This window comes from Protopterus annectens, chromosome 6.part0, assembly GCF_019279795.1.
Source record: "Protopterus annectens isolate FY-2018-M chromosome 6.part0, PAN1.0, whole genome shotgun sequence".
Classification (NCBI taxonomy): Eukaryota; Metazoa; Chordata; order Ceratodontiformes; family Protopteridae; genus Protopterus; species Protopterus annectens.
This window is the reverse complement of record NC_056737.1, coordinates 1,735,452,662-1,735,475,503: the sequence shown is the minus strand read 5'-3', so window position 1 is coordinate 1,735,475,503 and position 22,842 is coordinate 1,735,452,662. Positions and strand designations below refer to the sequence as shown.

Genomic DNA, 22,842 nt, shown 5'->3' with positions numbered 1-22,842 from the left:
TTTGGACAGATTTATGAGAACTTCTTTGAGACAGGGGTTGCAATTAAAAAATACTCAAACTGTCTTTTTATTTCATCCAAGCATAAGCATCTTTTATTGCCAACAAAATTATTTGTGCATGTCAGAGACAGAAAGAAACAGCATGTAGTGAATATCTGATTGGATATGAAAAGGTGTCTTCCTATCTGAAAACCTATCATTGTCCAGTCATAAGAAGTATATGACCTGAGTGATGCTTCATAGCATGAAATTGGGGATGGTGAAGGGAGAAGTGCAAGATTTGAAAAATGTTTGGTGTATACATAACGTTTTATCCTTTTTGGAATCCATCTTCTTTCAAGGTGGACACTGACAGGCTGGCTCTGTCTTTATTTTCCTTTTGTTGCCAAAAGGGATATTGCCAATGTCAGTATTGCCAGCGCAGAAAGTTCCATCATGGAAGATTGGAACTTATGTCTAATACAGAAAGGCACAGATAAGTGATTTGCAGATTCTTAGTAAGCAGAATAATACAAAGGTGTGTGGTTTTAATTCGTCAGTGACTATGCTTCATAGATACAAAATGTTTTCTGTAGAAGTATTACAGTATAAAAGAATGAAGTTTCTCATGCCACATGCGTGTTTTCTTTGCAATAAAGGAGGTTATTCTACTCTGCTGAACTGTGTTGGGTGAGGTTATTCTGACCATAATCCCTCTGAACAGTTCGTTTTCCACCCCTATGAATTTTGTTTTGATATACTCAGACTTCAGTAAACTGGTCTCCTCCTCCTGAAGCATGGTTGGCAATGGCACACTATTAAAAATGTAAGTCACTCCTTTAATTCGTCCCTTCCACCTTGCTACTGAATATGAACTTTATGGACTATTAAAGTGGTTGAACATGTTTGATGTTTTTTTAAAGATGTCATTTAATTTTATTTTATTTAGCTGTGGTTCATATATGTAAAGCAGAAGTCAGCATTTATGTCAAGTTGGTGTTGTACTGTGTGTGTGTGTGTGTATTTTATATACATATATATATATATATATATATATATATATATATATATATATATATATATATATATATATACACACACACACACACACACACACACACACACACACACAGTTCTAAAGTTAATATAATTACTTTATCTCATTTTGTCATATTTTCAGCTCTTCACAGAATATGGACGGTTGGCTATGGATGAAATTTCCTCCAAACCATTTCAGGTAAGGGCCTTTGAGCAAAAGGGAATTACATCTCTTAAAACAAAAACAAAAGAAACGCAAAATCAAGAGCAACAGCTTAAGAGATAACCTGGTGGGCAATGCTGCAAGTCTGCTGTAGTAGCATTTCAGATTCTTTACGGGCAAAAGACGCACTGAGAGTTAAGTGTATGCTACTTAGCAGTTAATGATGGATTAAGGTCCTGTGATTCACCATATTATAAAAGTTTGATGGTGTTGAGGTACGAAATATAATGTCTTAGGTGTCTGAAACGAGTGGTACAACCATCCACTGACTTAAGCATAAGGAGTTTTTGCAGCCTAGATGGACACTCTTTCCACGTAGTGTTGTAAACAGCTCTGGTGGGGAACTTTCTGGCAGCATCGAAAACATCCAAAACTGCTGCCAGAAAGCCTTGCAGAAAAAACAAAAAGCTAATTTGAAAACCAAGCACATTGTATTATTTTAATTCCAAGGCAGCTGAGTACTCCCTTGTCAGGCTGTAATTGAGAACATTACAGTCACTAACAAAAGAGCTCTGAGCGAAGTCCTTGATGGCTAACACAGGACAGTCAGAACAGATTTACTCCTTTCTTGCAAACACTTCCAGCAAAAGTGGAATTCATGCAAAATGGAAAATGAGTAATCAGGCGCTTGTTAAGGTTCTGAGAAGTGTAGTTACAGTCCTTGGAGTAGCAAACTTGAAAGTACAAATGTGGGGGAGCTATGTAGTGATTTCAAGGTTTGAAGTAACTTGAAATGTTCCCCTACTGTGAGATGCTTTGATTTTTAAGTTAGTACATGTTCATAGAGTCATAGTTGTTTACTAGGCTAACGACAACAAGGGACTTAAGCCTAGCCATGCATCCCAAGTCTCTGACATGTTTTGGTATCCTTGATAAGTGTAACATTTTTTACAGGCAGGGACGTGGGAGATGAACCATTTACAGGTCGCCTCTGTCTATTAGAGAGAGGAGTGCCAAACCAGGGATGAATTTCCTGTTCCCATCCATTTGTCCAAGTTACACTTAAATTGAGTTAGGGAGGATCTCTTCTTCACATGGATAGGGAGCCTTTTCCAGAGACTGGGTAGTCTCTGGGATACATACCTGTCTGTCCAGCAGGTTCTGTTCATATCACAGGCAAGGTTTAAGTCTTTGGAATGGGTAATTCTGATGCTGCTTATTTTGTAGATATTCAGGAGATTCATCAGAGTGGGGTTTGACAATGCCCTGTATGCAAGGCTTAGATCTTCCCTCAACAGCCTGTAGGAGACAGAATACAGGGATAATAGGGCCTTGAGGTGGTCTGCGTAGGATATTTTACTTATGCCCTGTATTCTTTTAGTGAGGAACTGCTGTGGACGTTCCAGTTGTTGGATATGCCTGGTTAGGTGCATACCAAAGGGGGCATTGTACTCAATGATGGGTCTGATGAATGCCAAATTGGGTGGAATAATGGCATCCTTGGACTTAGATGCCATACCTTTGTTTATAAGTTGCATAGCATAGATTGATTTCCTCACTTCTGTAGATGCATGATGGTCAAAGGCTAGATTACTGTCTGTGTGTGTGTGTCCCTTAGTCCCTGACTACTGGGTCAGCTCTGAAGGGTGTGTTAGTGTGATAGCTACAGGGGTGGATGACTTTCCAAAGGATGCTGTTATGCATTTCTTGCCATTTAACATTAGTCCATGGCTCTGGCACCAGCTGTTGTCTGTGTCAGCCCTTCCTGGAGAACTTTTGTGTCAGTGTGGGATTCCGTGACAGCTCTTAATTTGGAATCATCTGAAAATTTAGTCAGCCAGAGAACACTGACATTGGCCTTGACTTCAGAGAAGTAAATGCCAAAATGGAGAGCGATCCAAGGACCGATCCCTGAGGGACTCCACTTGTGACTGGCCTGTTTTACAGGTGGACTCCCCAATTCTAACTTCCTGGTTCCTGTCTGTGAGCCAGTTGGCTGTCCACCGGGTGACATACGGGTTTGTACCTAACCTCTTGTGTTTGTCAACAATGGCTGACTGGTGTATTGTCACATGCCTTGGCCAGGTCAAGGTAGGCAGTGTGAACCTTTTTTCTTCATCCATTGCTTTGGTGAGTTGAAAGAAGTCCACCAGGTTGAGTAGGCATGACCTGCTCTCGACAAAACCAAACTGGGTTAGATCCAGTGTCTGGAGGTTTACTACATAATTATTGATCATTTCCATGATAATTCTTTCCACAACTTTGCATATAAGACTAGTGAGACTGTTGGGTCTGTAGTTTCCAGGGTCTGTAGTGGCCCACTTTTGTGCAGAGGGATGACTATTGCTGTTCTCCATTCATGAGGCTTGAAGGCTGTTTGGAGGCTACAGTTAAATAGCAATTCCAGAGGGCCAGATAGGTCATATTTCATGCTATTTAGAAGATACTCTGGGATATTGTCTGGGCCCATTGATGGAGTGTTCTTGGCCTTGGAGAGTGCATTAAGGACCTGTTCCCTACTGATAGCAGAGGGAGTTATATTTGCTATTACCTGAGGGAAGGTTGATGAGGGAGAGGGGGGTAAAGTTGGAGCTGAATTTATCAGCCAGTAGGTTTGCTATATATTCTGGCTCAGTATAGGTGGTTCCCTTTACAATGAGCTGTGCACACAATTATGCATTTCCTTTGAGGTTGCAGACATAGGTAAAGAATGCATTGTTGTTGTCCTTGGCAGGAGATGCCAAATTTACCTCAAATTTGGCTTTGGTAGAACTTTTTTTTCCACTGAGTTGCTTGTTTAGTTTGACAGCGCTTTTATCCTGCTAGGTGCTGCACCTCTTAATTTTTGCCATAATTTTCTTCCTTCTGTTATACAGCCTATTGATTTTGTGATTTCACCAGGGTGGCTTGTTTTCCGATTTAGTTCTGTATTTATTCCTGGTGAGTACAGCCTGCCTCTATGCAGCTATTAACATGGTTGTATAAGTTTTCTGGAACAGTTCTGTATAGCCAGCAGTGTTCTCAAGTTTTATGGGGTCTTGAAATTTTGTCAGGTTATCACTTAATAGCAGGAAGTTAGTCTTAGAGTAGTTCCTGAATATGTCAGGTTTAGCTGGGGGCCCAGGTTTTATTTTTACTTCAAAGGAGACCATTTTGTGGTCTGACCTTACCAGAGAAGACATTAAACTAGATGGTGTGCAGCACTCTCCTATATTAGTTAAGACCAGATCCAGTATGGTTGTAGCCCTGGGTGGTGTATTAACAGTCTGGTCCAGGGAGTTTGTATTTACAGAATCCAGGAATCTCTGTGCCTGTATGTTTGGCGTCATATAGGATTCCCAGTAAATAGTGGAGTAATTAGTTGCCCATGAATATGGTATTGGGTTGGATGTTTAATGTTTTCAATAAGTTTATATACATGGTATGGATTTCCTGGGTCATAGAGGGTGACTTATAGCTTACAACGAAGTGGTATTGAATTTTGCCTATGGTGATTTGAACATGGAGCAGCTCAAGTGCATTGTCCTGTTTGACCAGCCTTGAAGTATATTTTTTATGTAAATCGAGACACCTCCTGCTTAAGTCCTTGTCTGTGTAGTAGCTGGTCTAAATGTGTAAAAGGCATTATAACCTTGTACTGTCAGTGTGCTTTCCTCTGCTTTAAACCACGAGTCAGTGACTGCACAGAGGTCAGCATTCTCTAAGATGGAGAGCTTCTAGTTTTTTTTTGTTTAGACTCCTAGCATTGAACAGTAATAACTTTAGATTTTCTTGGGTTTTGACTTGCTATGTCGGAAGTACTTTCAGTTTGGCATTGCCTAAAAAAGGGCAGTATGGGGAAGACTGTTTTTAGCTAATATTCAAGAGCCTCGAGGGGAGAGGTGCAGACCATTCCTGGCAAAGCAGCATGTTCTGTTGACCATCTCGTTCCATGCTGACAAATATTGCATTCCCCTAGAGTGACACCAGAAACTAAGTCTGTTATGAAAATCAGTCATCTTTTGTTCATATTGTGGCATCATCCTTGGAGAAGGTAAAATGCTGCTCAGTGCTAGGCTCTTACCAGCCTGGCACACATTTTCCAAGAGCTCCATGATATCTTTCTCTTCATGTAGTCTAGGGACGTACAACTCAGGTCATTTACACCCACATGGACTATGACCGAGTCATACTAGTACTTGTGGTCCAGTGACCTGAGTGCATGAGTAAGACCCTGATAACCAACTGACTGTGACTTTCTCCTTACTAATCCTGATGAGAGGGACATCAGTGTGTCTTACGATGGAGTCTCCAATGACCAGAATTTTGGATTGTGTGGTGGTTTGCCTTATGGGTTTTAGAAGTAGAGGCTCCATGAGATGTGGCTGTATGTGCTGATATGGATGTTGTTTTGAAAATTGTAACAGTGGTGTGGGAGGTGCAAAAATGCTTTAAAAGTGTCTTGCATTGTGGAAAAATGGCTTAAAAGTGTAAAAGAAGTATTTTGTAACTTGTTGATTTTCTTTGATTCACAATTTATATTTGTTCCCATTATTGCCTCACACAATCTGATGAAAAGAAGCCTAAGCACTCACAAATACACACACACACACACACACACACTTACTTGTATGTGTCTGCGTATAAAAATCTATTTATATATGTATATTTCTAGTTTTTTATATATATATATATATATATATATATATATATATATATATGTATATATATGTATATATGTATGTATGTATGGGTGTACCTGAAATAATCTAAACAACGTAAGATCAACACTAAAATGATCGACAGAATAATATTTAAACTGAAAAACATTGGAAAAAATTGAAATTGTACTAGGGGAGGGTTTATGCTCCTTCCCCACTGTTGCTCGACCTCAGAGTTAGTGAGGGTATAGGGGGGTGTAAGGGGGCTTCCTTCTGCAAAAACATTGAGAAAAAGTGGTTTGATTTTTGTCAGGTATATGGTTAGATTGTCACTTTTTCCAATCACTTTTTCTAAATCTTTTTTTGCAGGGGGCAAGCCCCCTGCTGCCCCCACACCCCCTACTAATTATATATACCAATTCTGAGGTTGCACAACAATGCAGAAGGGGCATAAACCCTCCTCTAGTGTAACTTCAGTTTTTTTTCAGTGTTTTGTGTTTAGATACTTTTCGTTTAGATCTTTTTTACTTTTAAATGGCTTTGTGTTGATCTTTTTACAGTTGATTTTGTGTGTAGGTAATTTCAGGTACACCCGTATATATGTGGTTTTGTGTGTGTGCCTATACATATATTCATATATATATATATATATATATATATATACACATATATATATATATATATATATATATATATATATATATATACACACACATATATATGTGTGTGTGTGTATGTAGAGAGAGAGAGAGATTTTATATATATATATATATATATATATATATATATATATATAAAAGATATTTAGATATACATACATATCTATCTATACACACACACAAACATATCTATCTATATATATATATATATATATATATATATATATATATATATATATATATATATATATATATGTATATTAAACTAAACATAAAAAACTAAACCATAAAAAGTCATGGTGGTCATCAAGAAGACATATAGCTGAAACACTTGATGTCCTTAAGGGGTCATTTGCATATATCCTATGGGCCTCTATTACAGGAGGTTTAAGGCATCACACACACTGAAAACTCTACATTGGCTAGGTTTTTGTTGTAGTGTGTGTGTAACAAGTATCCAGCAACCAGTACAACCAATCACGGCTGTCATAAAATTAAAACCTTAATACAATAAAACATTCACAAAGATTAGCACTTTCAGATAACTCCGTATCCTTCATCAGATCAAACCTTCCATGTGAACAATTCTCTATTTAAAAACTTCACCAACGAATCAAAGTCATGGCAATAATGTACGCCCCTTCAGGGCTTGTTTGAGAGTTGCTGTTAATCCCTGGTAGTTTATCAGCCTGTAAGTTAACTATCCAGTTCATCTCAGCTGTCACAGTAACATTCACTAAATCTCCTCCCGTTGTATTCTCATTAATGACCTGTAGGGCCAAGAAGAGAAAGCTGTGAGCATTATTCTCCAGTATATGTTTCATCAAAGGATTCTTAAAGTCATTTAACCTAATGTCGCTTGCATGTTTTGAAATGTGTTCCTTAAACTGGCAGTTAGTCTTGCCAACATAAAAGGAACTGCATAAAACACAGCAAGCAGCATAAATAATATCTCTGGTCCTGCAGTCTGCATAAGATCTCAGCTTCTATATTTTGTCATTCACTGGATGTACAAAAACATCTGAAGTTAAAATGTATTTATAACAGGTGCACATACGGCATGGAAAAGTTCCTTTTATGTTGGAAATCAGCTTAGATCTGGTCAAAGAGCTCTGCTTTAAGTTCTTGCAATTCCTAAATGAGAAATGCGGTGTGTCGCCAACAGTTTTTCTGATGTTTTCATCAATAGTGAGAATACACCAATAACGTTTAATAATATTGCACTAGTATTTCAAAACTGTCCTATTCCTATGTGACCAGTTGTGACAAAGTCTCATGCTGCAGAGAGTATCCACTTGAAAAATATGGTGCTCCTGTAGATGTTCTTAGTGATGAAACTTCAGAGATCTTTTCAACTTCATTATGGTTATATCCTGTTTCAAAAAAACATGAAAACATTGGAAGAATTGTTGGCAACGCTGTGTTTCTCATTTAGGGGTTGTAAGTCCTTGTGCACCTGTTGTAAGTACATTTTAATTTCAGATGTTCACATGGTTTTGGGAGACTTGATGTATTGTTTTGCAAATTTTAGCCAGGCCTGGATGTTTTTCTGTGTAAGAAAAGGCTTTCATCTTGCAACCCTACCCCATAGTCCAGATATATGGAGAATACGGGAGATTGTTGTCACATGTAGTACACAACCAGTACTTGCCAGAAATTCCTGCAGTTCCTTCAGTGTTGCTGTGGGTCTCTTGGCATCCTCCCTGTCCAGTTTTCGTCAGCTTTTCATCAGTTTTGGAGGGACATGCAATATCACTGATGTCCTTCAAGGATGCATCTGCAGTCCTTACAAATGGGTTGTCCTGTCGTCAGGCAGCCCTTCGGTCGGCCGGATTCCAAAGTCTGGGTCTGGCCTCGGCTGGTGTCGCACTTCACCCGACGTCATAGCGGCAGTTCTTCGGGTATAAAGGCATCAGCCGACGCCATTTTCCTCAGTCTTTCTTGCCGCGTGGCGCCCGAAGCAGAAGCTGTTCGCAAGTGCCGGTCGGTCAGAACCAGAGATTACTACTACAAGTACCGAAGACTTCTAAAAAGCTAAGTACCCCGTTGGGGACTCTTTCTTGCCTCAGCCGATGTCAGAAAAAGTGAATAACTGTTTAAATTGTGGGAAACAAATACCTCATAAAGATTTCCACTCTTACTGCTTACCTTGCTTAGGCCCAGACCACGACGTAGCAGCTTGTCTAGCCTGTGCTTCTTTCAACCAACGAACGCTTAGACGTCGGTCTGAATTTGCTGAAGAGTTTTCGGCTCCGCTTTTGCTTACATTATGCCGTCGGATACTCCGACGCAAATTTCTAAAAACGCAAGGAAAAGGACCGACACTGCGGTCCGCGGTTTTGGCGAAACCGCGGTTAAGCCAACAGAGTGTCTCGGTTTCGGCTGAAACCGAGTCCACGGTTCTTCCTTCGGCGAAAGCTTGCCACTTACCGAGGCCTCATCCAGCTTGGCTGAATCTGCTACTGAAATCCCACCTGCTCCTGCAGGTTCACAGGATTTATCAGATACTATCCCTTTGGATATTTCTACCCCTGCACGTGGAGCTGCTAGGCCTCCTGCATCCATGTCGATTAAGGCCTTTGCCAGGGCTAAAGCAGCAAAAACTACCAAAACTGTGCCTGCTAAGACCCCCTCTCACAGACCCAGTTCTAGTTCACAAATGCTTAGTCTAGCAGAGGATCTCATTTCTTTGATCCGGGGATCCCAACCACATCCAGACAGGGCCTCTTACCCACCTCCAGAGAAGAGGACTAGAGTAGAGCCCCCTGAGCCAGTTTCTTCAGATGGCTCCTCTGATGAATCAGATAATTCAGGCCCTCCAGAGGCCCCTTTTTCTCCTTATGAGGACTCTGATGCAGAATGGTCCATTCCTTCTGCCTCTCCGCCTGAGGAATTTTCTTTTGGGGAAACCTTGCATGCTATGAGGGAACAATTTCAATGGCAGGGCCAGGATTTTTCAGACTCTAGGAAAAGGCTTAGAACCTTTTTGCATTTGCCACAGCATAGGCCTTTAGCCATTCCTCCAGTACTTACTGTTGTGGATGATGCTTTTAATGATGCTTGTACTGCTCCTGATTCTCATCCTCCGGCCCCTGCTAAGCCCGATAGGTACTACAGGGTTCCGGACACACATTATCATTTGTATAAGGCCCCTTTTGCAGATCCCGAAACTATCTCCCAGGGACCCAAGGCTGTAGCAGCTACCTCTACCAAAACCCCCTCCCCTCTGAAAGGGAATCTAGGGCCTTAGAGAGATGGGGTGAAAAAGTTTACACTTCTGCTACTCTTTCAGCTAGGGCCTTGAACTGTCAATTCCACATGATTCAGTATCAGGAATTTGTTAGACCAGTTAACTAAAAAGCTGTCCTCGGATGAACCATTAGACAAAAAATCTGTACAGGAAATGGTACATAACATTCAGCAGGTCAGTAATCATTCCTTAAAATGCGGCTATGATGCACTGGAGGCTTCCTTTAGATCAGCCATGACTGGCACAGTGATTAGAAGACATGCATGGTTAAAAGAACAGTCCTTACCAGACCATGTTAAATCAAAGCTCCTAGATGCTCCCATGGATAAGCTCAATTTGTTTGGCTCCCCTGCACAGCAGGTGCTGAAGAAGGTGGAAGAGAAAGCAAAATCTGTCCAGACAGTCAAGGATTTCTTGCAGGTCCAGCCTCCAAGGTTTAGCAGGAACTGGCCTTCCAAGAATTGGTCCTTTCCAGACACCTCCAGAGCTCGAGAGGCAGGAATAGGCTCAAGAGGCAGGGGTCAATCCAGAGGTGTCTACAGGGGACGTCAGTGGCAGGCTAACAACCAGCGAGGTACAGCCACAGATCCAGCCACCACCACCACTTCCACAGGACAATCACAGTGACTTGGCTCTGGCACCGCCTACCAGGGAACAACTAGAGGCACCCTTAGGCGGGAAGCTAGCCTTATTTTCAGTAAACTGGCATTACATCACAGGAGACAAATGGATTTTACAGACAATAGACCAAGGTTACAGGTTTCACTTCCATACTCTACCAAGGAAGAGAGGAATGCCAAACCTACCTCCAAATCAGAAGACAAGAAGCTCTAGAACAAATAACTCACTTACTAAGGAAGAGAGCTGTAGAAAGGGTACCATCTATGGAACAAGGGCAAGGATTTTACTCCAGACTTTTCCTGGTACCAAGAAAAGAAAAACAATGGAGGCCTATTCTCGACCTGTCCGCTTTAAACACATACCTCATTGTTCCAAAATTCAAAATGCTGACCCTACAGCAGCTTCTTCCCATGCTGGGCAAGGAGTCTTGGCTGGTAACTCTAGATCTCAAGGAGGCATACTTGCACGTCCCCATACGACCAAATTGCAGAAGATACCTCAGATTTCTTGCAGGATCAGAGCATTATCAATTCTCAGCATTGCCCTTTGGCTTATCTACTGTGCCCAGAGTATTCACGAAATGCCTGGCATCAGTAATTGCTCATTGCAGGCTTCAGGGAATTCAAATTTACCCTTACCTGGACGACTGCCTGTTACAAGCGGACAACAAAAACAAATTAACAAAAGATTTGCAAAGGGTCATTCATCTACTACAAGCCCTGGGATGCACAGTCAATATAAAAAAGTCAAGGCTGATACCATCCCAAAGGATAACCTTCTTGGGTGCAGATCTGGACACATCAAAACAAATGGCATTTCTGACAGTAGAAAAACAGGAGCAACTCCCTTTCTACTTCATGGCATTAGCAAAGCAGAACCAGCTAACAGCAAGAAAAGTCTCGGTTACATGGCATCCTGCATAATATTGATTCCACATGCCAGACTACATATGAGAAAGTTACAGTGGTACCTAAGGAATTTATGGCCTCAGCACAAGCACAGCCTAGAAACCCAAATTCCAATAATTCCATGCCTGAAGCAAGAATTCCAATGGTGGGCTCAGGCCTGTCAAACAAACAAGGGACTGCCCTTCCACAGCACTCAACCAAGCCAGACCATCACAACAGACGCTTCAGACCTCGGTTGGGGGGCACACATGCTGGACAAGTGCATACAAGGCTTATGGACTCAAGACCAGCTGCACCTACACATAAATCAAAAGGAAATGCTGGCAGTAAAACTGGCAATTCAGGCATTCAGACCATTTCTTCGACAGGGTCAACTGCTGATAAGGACGGACAACACCACAGTTATGTGGTACATCAACAAACAGGGAGGCACACATTCATACCCTCTATGCCGGATGGCAATGGACCTCTGGAATGTGACACTGAGCTTCAACATTCAGTTACAAGCAATTTTTGTGCCAGGAAAAGAAAATATACTAGCAGACATCCTAAGCAGAACTGCCACGGATGCCCACGAATGGATGCTGCATCCGGACATCTTCAAAACCATTACAAGGAAATGGGGACTACCAGAAATAGACTTATTTGCATCCCCACACAATTACCAACTGAGAAAATTCTGCACAAGGGCGTACCACCCACTTGCTTGGAAAGTGGACTCCCTATCTTACAGTTGGAAAAACCTGACCGCATATGCATTCCCACCTCTTCCTTTGATGCACAAGGTGCTATTGAAGATCAAAGAAGACCGTCCAAGGATCATCCTGATAGCTCCAGACTGGCCAAGGCAACATTGGTACCCATTACTGAGGAGTATGTCTCGGGAACAAATATGGCCTCTGCCCCTAGTTCCCTTGCTGTTAACACAGAACAACTTCAAAACCCTGCATCCAAACCTGAAAACACTGCAGCTGGCTGCCTGGAACATTGCATAAGACCAAATAACCCAGATTTATCTCAAAGGGTTAAAGACATTATCTTGGAGGCTCGTAGACCCTCAACAAGAAAAAAATTATTCAGCAAAATGGAAAAGATATCTCATTTGGAGTACAGCAAAAGGAGAGAATGTGTCACTGGTAAACATAGCTAACATCCTGGAATACTTGGCAGAGCTCTTCCACAACGGCCTGTCCTATTCTTCCATTAAGATTCATGCATCAGCCATTTCAGCAGAATACAACTTGGATCCTCCAGTCTTCTCACATCCTCTGCTCAGGCAGTTTCTGAGAGGAATTAAAAATGTAAAACCACCTAGGAAGCCACCATTGCCAGCATGGGACTTGAACTTTGTGCTAGAAAAATTGACACTACCTCCTTTCGAACCAGCAGCAACAGCAGAATTACAATACTTATCATGGAAAACTGCTTTCCTGCTTGCAATCACTTCAGCAAGAAGGGTATCTGAGCTACAGACATTAATGGCAGTACAGCCCTTCCTGATCTTCCATCAAGATAGTGTCCATGAGAACTAATCCTACTTTTATGCCAAAGGTGGTCTCCAGGGTATCTTTAAATCAAGCTATCCACCTACCTACATTCTTCCCCAACCCACAGAACAGGGGAGAAAGACTGTTGCATACCTTGGATGTACATAGACAATTACGTTACTACCTGGACAGGACCAAGAGCAACAGAAAAACTGACCAGCTACTGGTAGCATATGCAACAGGAATGGAAGGAAAAGCAATTTCAAAACAGACAATCTCTAAGTGAATGGGAAATTGCATTAGATTTTGTTACTCCTACCATGGGAAGAAAACTCCAGAAAACATCAGGCCTCACTCTACAAGGGCTACAGCCACTACCACAGCTTTTTCACGAGTGGCTACCAAAGACATTTTAGAGGCTGCTACTTGGAGCTCCGTGCATACATTTGCCAAGCATTATAATTTACCTTTATACTCCAGATCCCGAGCAGGTTTTGCCACTGCTGTTTTGCAAGGGATCTTAACTACACCATAATCTTATTTCTCCTCCTCCCCCAGTTTGGCTATGGTATTCTACCCATTTGTAAGGACTGCAGATGCATCCTTGAAGGACATAGTACAGTTTTGTACCTACCATAAATGTAGATGTCCGATAGGCATGCATCTGCAGTCAGGATTACCCACCCTCCTTCCCTCTGTGGTACTCCTAGGATATTTGCCCATCTTGTAGCTAGCTGGGGAATCTATTATGGTGTATTTGTTTGTATATATGTACATACATGCTTATTTTTTGTTTGCTCTCTACTATTTGGAACCATTTGCATTTATCCAAATTTAGCCTTCCTAGAGGGCACCTGGCATCTGGGGCAAGAAACACTGAGGAAAATGGCGTCGGCTGATGCCTTTATACCCGAAGAACTGCCGCTATGACGTCGGGTGAAGTGTGACACCAGCCGAGGCCAGACCCAGACTTTGGAATCCGGCCGACCGAAGGGCTGCCTGATGACAGGACAACCCATTTGTAAGGACTGCAGATGCATGCCTATCGGACATCTACATTTATGGTAGGTACAAAACTGTACTTTTTTCATTTATAAAGTAGCTTGCGTTTGAGGATTTTAAATATTTGTTTACCTTGCTTCTTGTTGGCATGTACTGTTTTGTATAGTCTTGACTGTCTTATAGCCCAGGTTGTTAATGAAAATGTGGTCCATGGAATAGCTTACTATCTCTGTTAACAAAGATAAATTAAAAAAAAAATGACCACCTGAAATTCTGCATACCTAATGAACCTGAAGTTACGGACTCCCAGAGCAGGATGATAGCAGACTAGTATGTGGGAAATGAGGAATATGTATGAATTAAACTTTCCATTCAGTTCTATCTCAGCACACTTCTGCAGAGCTCATTTCACTAAAGGAAGAAAGGATTAAGCAGTTTACTTCTCTCTCACCTCTTCGTCTGAAAGACAAAGATAGAATGGGGAGCATTGGTCAGATGTTCTTCGTGTTTCACTGTTGAGGTCATCACATTTGGGTTATCCTGCCAGGGGTAGCCCTCAGTCGGCCAGAATAACAGAGGCTTAGTATTTCTGCGTCTGTTGCTGTCACCCCAGGACTGACGTCAGGTCGTCAGGGGTATAAAAACAGGCAGCCGACACCATTACATCAGTTTTTCTTGCCCCAAATGTCAGAAACCCCCCAATAGGGAGCTAAGCTATGGTGGGAAAATCACCACCAGTAAAAAGTAAATACCATTAACAATAATCCTGCAAGGGATGAGTAATATGCACATAAAGGAGAGAGAGAGAGAGAGAAGGGGGCTGGAGGGAGGGAAACCAGGACTGCAACAGTGAATACACTCGAACATCTACATTTATGGTAAGTGTATACAACTGTACTGTGATGTTCATCGTGCATACAGCTGCAGTAATCACATATGGGTTCTCTGCCGTCAGGCGGGTCCTCGGTCGGCCGAATTCTAAAGTCTTGGTCCGGCGTCGGTTGTTGTCTCCTTCTTCCCTGACATCAGTGCGACAGGGGTATATAAGTAACAGCCGACGCCATGTTCTCCAGTCTTTTTTGCCGCGCGGTGCCCGAAGCAGAAGCAGTTCGCAAGTGCCGGTCAGCCAGCACCTGAATTTACGAAAAATTGGAAACCGAAGTCTTCTTTAAAGCTAAGTTCCCCATTGGGGAAACTTTTCTTGCCTCAGACCGATGTCAGACAAAGTTAACAATTGTATTTCTTGTGGGAAGCAAATACTGCATAAGGATTTCCATTCCCTCTGCATACCTTGTTTAGGCCCAGACTACGACGTCTCGGGCTGTCGCTTTTGTGCTACTTTCAATAAACGCACTATTAAGCGTCGGGCGGAGTTCGCCCAACATTATTTTGGTAAAGCCTTTGATTATAAAATGTCGTCGGATACTCCGACTACCGTTTTGTCCAAAAAACTAAAGGACAAGGACTGACACGCGAGGTCCGCGGTCTCCACCGACACCACGCCAAAACCGGCTGCACGTGGTCCAGTTCTCAGCGAGACGCCTATGCATTCCCTGACTACTGACGACACTTCATTGGCGGTAACTTCTGTACCCGAGACCGCTGGTACCTCGGCCCTAACTCAGACTACAACCACCGAAACCACTGTGAGTACTGAGCCTCCTAATGTGGACAGGTCCACTTCCACCCAGGGTGTATTTAGACCCTCTTCTTCCTTTTCCATTAAGGCCTTCACTAAGTCCAAATCAGCCATGCATCCCAAGAGGCCTGTTGCACAGGGCCCATCCCCAGGCCCCATGCCTAAAAAGCAGATGCTTAAAATGGCCGAGGATTTAATTTCCTATATCAGGGGTTCCCAACCCCCTCCAGACAAGAGGCCCAGAGTGGAGGAATACTCTCCCTCTTCTGAACAGGGCTCCATTTTCTCAGAACATTCTGATGTGGAGGAACACTCGTACTCCCCTTATGAAGATTCTGATGCAGAACAGTCCATTCCTTCTGTATCTCCCCCAGAGGATTTTTCTTTTGGGGAAACCTTGCACACCTTGAGGGAGCACTTCCATTGGGAAGGCCAAGACTTTTCTGATTCCAAGAAAAGGCTTAGGGAATTTCTTTTGTTACCTCAACACAGACCTCTGGCTATTCCTCCTGTCCTGGACATACTTGATGATGTTTACTCGGAGGCTTGTCTCAATCCGGATTCCCTGCCTCCTGCACCAGTCAAACCCGATAGGTATTAGAGTCCCTAACTCTCACCAATTTCTTTTCAAAAGCCATAATGCTGACCCTGAGACCATTTCTCAAGGCCCCAAGGGAATGAAGGCCTCTACTGCCAAGAACCCACTACCTTCCGAAAGGGAATCTAGATCCTTAGAAAGGTGGGGGAAAAAGGTATACACCTCGACCACCCTAGCCATGAGGGCCTTAAATTGTCAGTTCCATATGCTTAAATATCAGCAGTTTCTGTTATCTCAATTAAGGAACAAGATATCTCAACCTGAACAACCAGATTTGAAGGAATTGCAGGATATGATACATAGTGCAGAACAAGTGGGTAAACACACCTTACAATGTGGTTATGATGCCTTAGAGGCCTCTAGTAGAGCCGCTGCTACAGGAGCAGTCATTCGCCGCATGCCTGGCTTAGAGAACAAAGCTTGCCTGATCATGTTAAAGCTAAACTACTAGATGCTCCTTTACAAAAGGATGTGCTATTTGGTACTAATGCTGAGGAGATACTACGGAAAATGGAAGAAAAAGCTAAATCTATGCAAACTGTCAAGGCTTTTCTACAGGTACAGCCACCTCGTTTTAGTAGAAACTGGCCTACAAAAAACTGGTCCTTTCCAGCCACAGACAAACCCCAAAGAGGCAGATACAGGCGCTCAAGGGGCAGAGGACAATCTCAAGGATCATATAGAGGCAGGCAATGGCCAACTCAAGCACCAAGAGGTGGCGAAGACAGTGCACAACAATACAGAAAGCAAACCCAATGACTTCCCCCTTTTTCATGCCAAGCAAATCTCAGCTGGCAGCTCCCTTGGGAGGAAAGCTGGCACTATTTTCAGGAAATTGGCATATTATCACAACAGACAAATGGATCCTGGACATAATAAACAGAGGCTACAGATTTCATTTTCATACTCTTCCAAAAATGAGAGGCATGCCAAACCTGCCACACAATCAAAGGGCAGAGGCACAAATACAAATTACAAAACTCATGGACATGAAAGCCATTCAAGAGGTTCCGACTCACGAACAAGGCCAAGGTTTTTATTCCAGACTTTTCCTGGTACCAAGAAAAGGAACCGACTGGAGACCCATTTTGGACTTATCCATCCTAAATACATTTCTACTGCATCAAAATTCAAGATGCTCACATTACAGCAGCTTCTTCCCATGCTGGGCAAGGAGTTTTGGCTGGTAACATTGGACCTCAAGGAGGCATACCTGCATGTTCCAATCAGACAAAGCTGCAGAAGATACCTCAGATTTCTTGCAGGTTCAATCCACTATCAATTCTCTGCATTGCCCTTTGGCTTATCTACTGCGCCCAGAGTATTCACGAAATGCCTGGCATCAGTAATTGCCTACTGCAGACTTCAAGGGATACAAATTTACCCTTATTTGGATGACTGCCTGATGCAAGCGGACAGCAAGCACACTCTTCTGGAACATCTGGCTTATGCAACACGGTTACTGAATTCTCTGGGATACACAATCAACAAAGAGAAATCCAGGCTAATACCATCTCAGAAAATAACTTTCCTGGGTGCCAACTTGGACACAAACACCCAGATGGCCTATCTCACGCCAGAAAAACAAGGGCAACTAACTCAGTACTTCAAAACTCTAGAAAATTGTACCAGGCTTACTGCAAGGAAAATCCTGCAGGCTCTGGGCTTCATGGCATCTTGCATTCTTTTAATCCCATGTGCAAAGTTGCATATGAGAAAGCTTCAATGGTACCTAAAAAGCCTATGGTCTCAACACAGCCATAATTTGGAAACAATAATACCAATAATTCCATGTTTGCAAAAGGAATTTCAATGGTGGGCCCAAGCATGTCAAACAAACACAGGTCTCCCATTCTGCAAGCCTCAAGCAAATCAAGTCATCACAACAGACGCCTCAGATTACGCCTGGGGGGCACACATGACAGGCAGGTGCATTCAGGGCAAATGGCCCCAAAAGGAAAAGCACCTTCACATCAATCAAAAAGAAATGCTAGCAGTAATAAATGCAATTACAGCATTCAAGGACCTCCTGCATCCAGGGCAATTATAGATAAAAACAGACAACACCACAGTAATGTGGTACATAAACAAACAAGGAGGAACACATTCATACCCCTGTGCAGACTAGCCATGACACTTTGGAACTTTGCTCTGGAATGGCAAATCGAACTTCAAGCACAGTACTTGCCAGGTTTGGAAAACACGCTGGCAGACAATCTAAGCAGAAATATGACAGATCCACACGAATGGAAGCTGCATCCACAGGTGTTTACAAAGATAATCCAAGCATGGGGAAGGCCAGACATAGATCTCTTCGCCTCCCACAGGAACCATCAACTGGAAAAGTTTTGTTCAAGGACTTTTCATCCAAAGGCCTGGAGGGTGGACGCCCTTTCATTCAGTTGGACAGCATGGACAGTGTACACTTTCCCACCTCTGCCTCTTCTACCCAAGGTGCTCTTGAAAGCAAAAACAGACAGACCAAAGATGATACTGATTGCTCCAGACTGGCCAAGACAGCACTGGTACCCACTCCTAAGGAGCCTAACACATACTCCTCCCTGGCCTCTACCTCTAATGCCTCTTCTTCTAACTCAGCACAGCTACAAAACTCTTCACAGTCAGCTGAAAACACTCAATCTTGCTGCATGGAAAATTCCTTAACACCACAGCAGACCCTACTCTCCAAAGAGGTTCTGGATGTCATTCTGGAGGCCAGAAGGCCATCTACTAGGAAGACTTACTCCGCAAAATGGAAATGGTTTTGCTCTTGGAATGAGAAAAAAGGCCAGGACCCTAGAAAACTGAATTTGCCTCAGGTATTACAGTATCTTGCTGAGCTGCTGAACAGTGGACTTTCATTTTCCTCCATAAAAATCCATGCCTCAGCCATTTCTGCAGAATTCAACACGGATCCACCGTTATTCTCTCACCCAATTCCTCAGAGGGGCTAAGAATATAAGACCACCAAGGAAACGACCAGTGCCAGCCTGGGATCTTAATTACATTCTAGAAAAATTAACATTGCCTCCCTTTGAACCAGCTGCCTCAACAGATTTGCAATATTTGTCCTGGAAAACAGCTTTCCTTCTGGCCATTACCTCAGCTCGTAGGGTTTCGGAACTACAAGCCCTCATGGCTGTGCAGCCCTTTCTTATCTTCCATCAGGACAGGGTTTCCTTTCGACACAACCCGTCATTTATGCCTAAAGTGGTATCCAGGGTAGCTGTAAATCAAGCCATACACTTACCTACCTTTTACCCTAATCCTTAAAACAAAGGTGAAAGGCTGCTACATTCCTTAGACAGCTACGTTACTATTTGGACAGAACAAAGCCTTTAAGGAAATCACAACAACTTTTTGTGTCTTATGCTGTAGGAGCTCAAGGGAGGTCTGTTACCAAACAGACAATCTCTAAATGGATAGGCCACTGCATACGATTTTGTTACTCCAATCATGGGAAATCTGTCCCTGTAGGCATCAGATCACACTCCACCAGGGCCACAGCTACCTCTACAGCCTTCCTCAGAGGAGTTCCTACCAAAGATATCTTGGAGGCAGCCACTTGGAGTTCTGTACATACCTTCACAAGACACTACCACCTGCCTTTATATTCCAAAACTAGAGCAGGCTTTGCTACTGCTGTGTTGCAGGGCATTCTGGCTCACCCCAGTTCTTCCTAGTGCCTACCACCCTGTGCGTGGCTTTGGGATTCTACCCATATGTGATTATTGCAGCTGTATGCACGATGAACATAGTACAGTTTTGTACCTACCATAAATGTAGATGTTCGAGTGCTAATACAGCTGCAGTACAGGTTTCCCTCCCTCCTTCCCCTCTAGGTATAGGACTAGTGGCTAACACCTCCTCATACAACTTTTTTTGGGTTATCCTCATATGGTGTATTTGCTTGCAACTACTCTTTTTTGATAACATTGCATTGCTTCTATATATCATATATATATATATATATATATATATATATATATATATATATATATATATATATATATAAAAAATTTATCTATTGCCTTCCTTTTGGGGGCACCTGACATCTGGGGCAAGAAAGACTGGAGAACATGGCGTCAGCTGTTACTTATAAACCCCTGTCGCACTGACGTCAGGAAGGCGACAGCAACCGACGCCGGACCAAGACTTTGGAATTCGGCCGACCGAGGACCCGCCTGACGGCAGAGAACCCGTATGTGATTACTGCAGCTGTATTAGCACTCTAACATCTACATTTATGGTAGGTACAAAACTGTACTTTCTTCATGTTTCACTGTTGCAGTCATCAAACTTGGGTTGATTCCCAAAGCTGAAGAAAGGGTGGAGGCAATCAAGAAGAGTTTGGGCTGGCTAGTATGCCCTGCAGGACTGCAGTTGCAAAACCCGTCCTGGATTTGGAAAATATAAGCAGGTGGTAATGCTTGGTGAATGTGTGTACAGAACACCAGGTAGCAACCTCCAGAATGTCCCTGGTAGGGACTCCCCTGAGGAATGCTGTAGAGGTAGAAGTTGCCCTAGTGGAATGTGTTCTAACCCCCTGAGGTGTTGGTTTCCCATGGTAGCTTGTGGCAGAAATGGATACAGCATGCTATCCATTTGGAAATTGTCTGTTTTGAAATGGCCTTGCCCTCTGCCCCTGGTGCAAAACTGAGTAATAACTGGCCAGATTTCCTGAAGGGCTTAGTCCTATCCAGGTAGAATCTGAGCTGTCTGTACACATCCAAGGAGTGCAGGATCCTTTCCCTTTATTTTGAAGATTAGGGAAGAAGGTTGGCAAATAGATAGATTGGTTGAGAGCCAAACTGGACACCACTTTAGGCATAAAGGAAGGATTAGTCCTGAGGGAGACCCTGTCAGCATGAAACATAATGAAGGGTTCAACGGCTATAAGTGCTTGTAGCTCAGACACTCTTCTAGCTGAAGTGATAGCCAGAAGCAGTGCTGTTTTCCAAGAGAGGAATTTTAACTCTGCTGACGCTGCAGGCTCAAAAGGGGGTAGTGTGAGCTTTTCCAGTATAAAGTTAAGGTCCCAAACAAGGGTGGGTGCTCTCCTTGGTGGCCTTAAGTTGTTTGTCCCTCTCAGGAACTGCTTGATGAGAGGGTGAGAGAAGAGGAGTGTCTCAGATTTGTAATGAGCCGAGATGGCAGAGGCATGGATCTTAATGGAGGAGAAGGCTAGGCCTCTGTGGAGTAGATCTGCTGAGTAATCCAGGATTAGAGGTAGGGAGGGCAGAGTTGTGTCCTCTCTTTTAGATTGAATCCAGAAGCAATACCTTTTCCACTTATCAGCATAGGATTTCCTTGTACTGGGTATTCTGGCTTCAAGAATGACGTCCAGCACCTGTTTGCTTAGGCTGGTAACTGGGGGAGAATTTGAGGAATAAGCCAGGCTGCAATATTCAGGGTTTGCAGTTGCGGATGCAAGATATGTCCCCCTGCTGAGTGAGCAGGGTCGGGCTCTGGGGTAGGTGCCAGGGTGACACAGATGACAGGCTGCGCAGTAGTGGGTACCAGTGCTGGTGTGGCCAGTCCAGAGCAATCAGGATTGTCCTTGGTCTGTCCTGTCTTATCTTGAGCAATATTCTTGAGAGAAGGGGCAGAGGGGGAAATGCATAGATTGAGAGGTTTATTCACTGGAAGGATAGGGCATCCGCATTCCAGGCCCTGCCGTGAGGTGTCCTGGTGCAGAATTTGCTGAGCTGATGATTGTAGGGGGAGGCAAAGAGATCCGCCTCTGGGGTCTCCCATTTCATTGTTAGGCCTCAAAGACAGTTTGAAAATGGGGCTGCTTTCATTTAATGCAGAAGTCCACCACATAAGCACATGTAAGAATTTCGCACAGTCTGATTTTTCTGACTATGCTGATCAAAAGAAGACAAGTTAGGCAGACTCCCAGTTGTGCAGTCCATGAAGTTAGACCCTGAAGTAAGCCCAGTTATCAGACCAGCAAGGAATGTTCCGGTAGCCTTGCAAGGCAGTCAATGCTGAGCTTGACAGAATGGGTACATCTAGGAGTAATTTGTCCAGTAGAAGAACCAACTGAATGGGTATCCTCCATGGTGGTAGCTTATAAGAAAAGCACAGATGATATTAGAATATGTCTTGATCCAAGAGACTTGAACAAAGCACTAAAATGATCTCATCATCCAATGTGTACAAAGAAATTGCTGCTCTTATGCCAAATGCCACTGTTTTTTTCTGTCTTCGATGCTAAAAGTTAAATGTTGTGTAGTCCAATCTCACCTTCATTTTTACATATGGGTTCAGATCCAATCCTCTGCTCCAACTTGGCCGATTTACAAGCTCAAAGACATCTGGTTGGCTCGTGGCTAAGCAGTTATCCCATAGTGCACCAGTACAAACCCCAGATCTCATTTACCGCGTCGATGAGTTCGGTCTTGCTTTTCTTGGCTCTGGCTAAGTGTCAAATTCTTTTCAATTTAAATATAGTATTAGAGTAATATTGTGTTGTTAGGGTTGCTGTTATTCTAGGCAGTTGCGTTGTTTGCCCTTTTGATGCAGTCTTAGTTTAAACTTGTTGTTAGTCTGGTATCCTGTGTGCCAGTTTAGAGTTCCTTGTAGGTGCCGTTGTGCCTTGTTTTTTCTACATCAGGTAGAGTGTTAGTTAACAGGGGCTCCTGTTATTTCTGACTGTTATTTGGTCTCCATTTGGCAGTCGGCTTAGTTTCCTCAGAGATTGTAGTTTTGGCAGGGATCCGCTTGTTAATTACTTAGGGTTGGAGTTTCCTTCCCTAGTACGCTAGCTATTATTCTTAAATTTTAATAAATAGTCATACAGTTTCTGTGTGCACAAGTTTTTCCTTTTCTGGTCTGTTTACATTAGTAGAC

At 43.0% G+C, this 22,842-nt stretch overlaps 1 protein-coding gene across 1 annotated transcript in view; it reads left to right on the top strand.

Moving 5' to 3' along the window:
* Positions 1 to 22,842, top strand: part of ATL3 (atlastin GTPase 3) — a 1,114,372-nt gene that overhangs the window by 609,191 nt on the left and 482,339 nt on the right. The window contains exons 6-8 of the mRNA XM_044075127.1: positions 1,160 to 1,216; positions 2,088 to 2,097; positions 18,331 to 18,385. Coding sequence (XP_043931062.1) covers positions 1,160 to 1,216; positions 2,088 to 2,097; positions 18,331 to 18,385 — 122 coding nt within the window. The remainder of the gene's footprint in view (positions 1 to 1,159; positions 1,217 to 2,087; positions 2,098 to 18,330; positions 18,386 to 22,842) is intronic.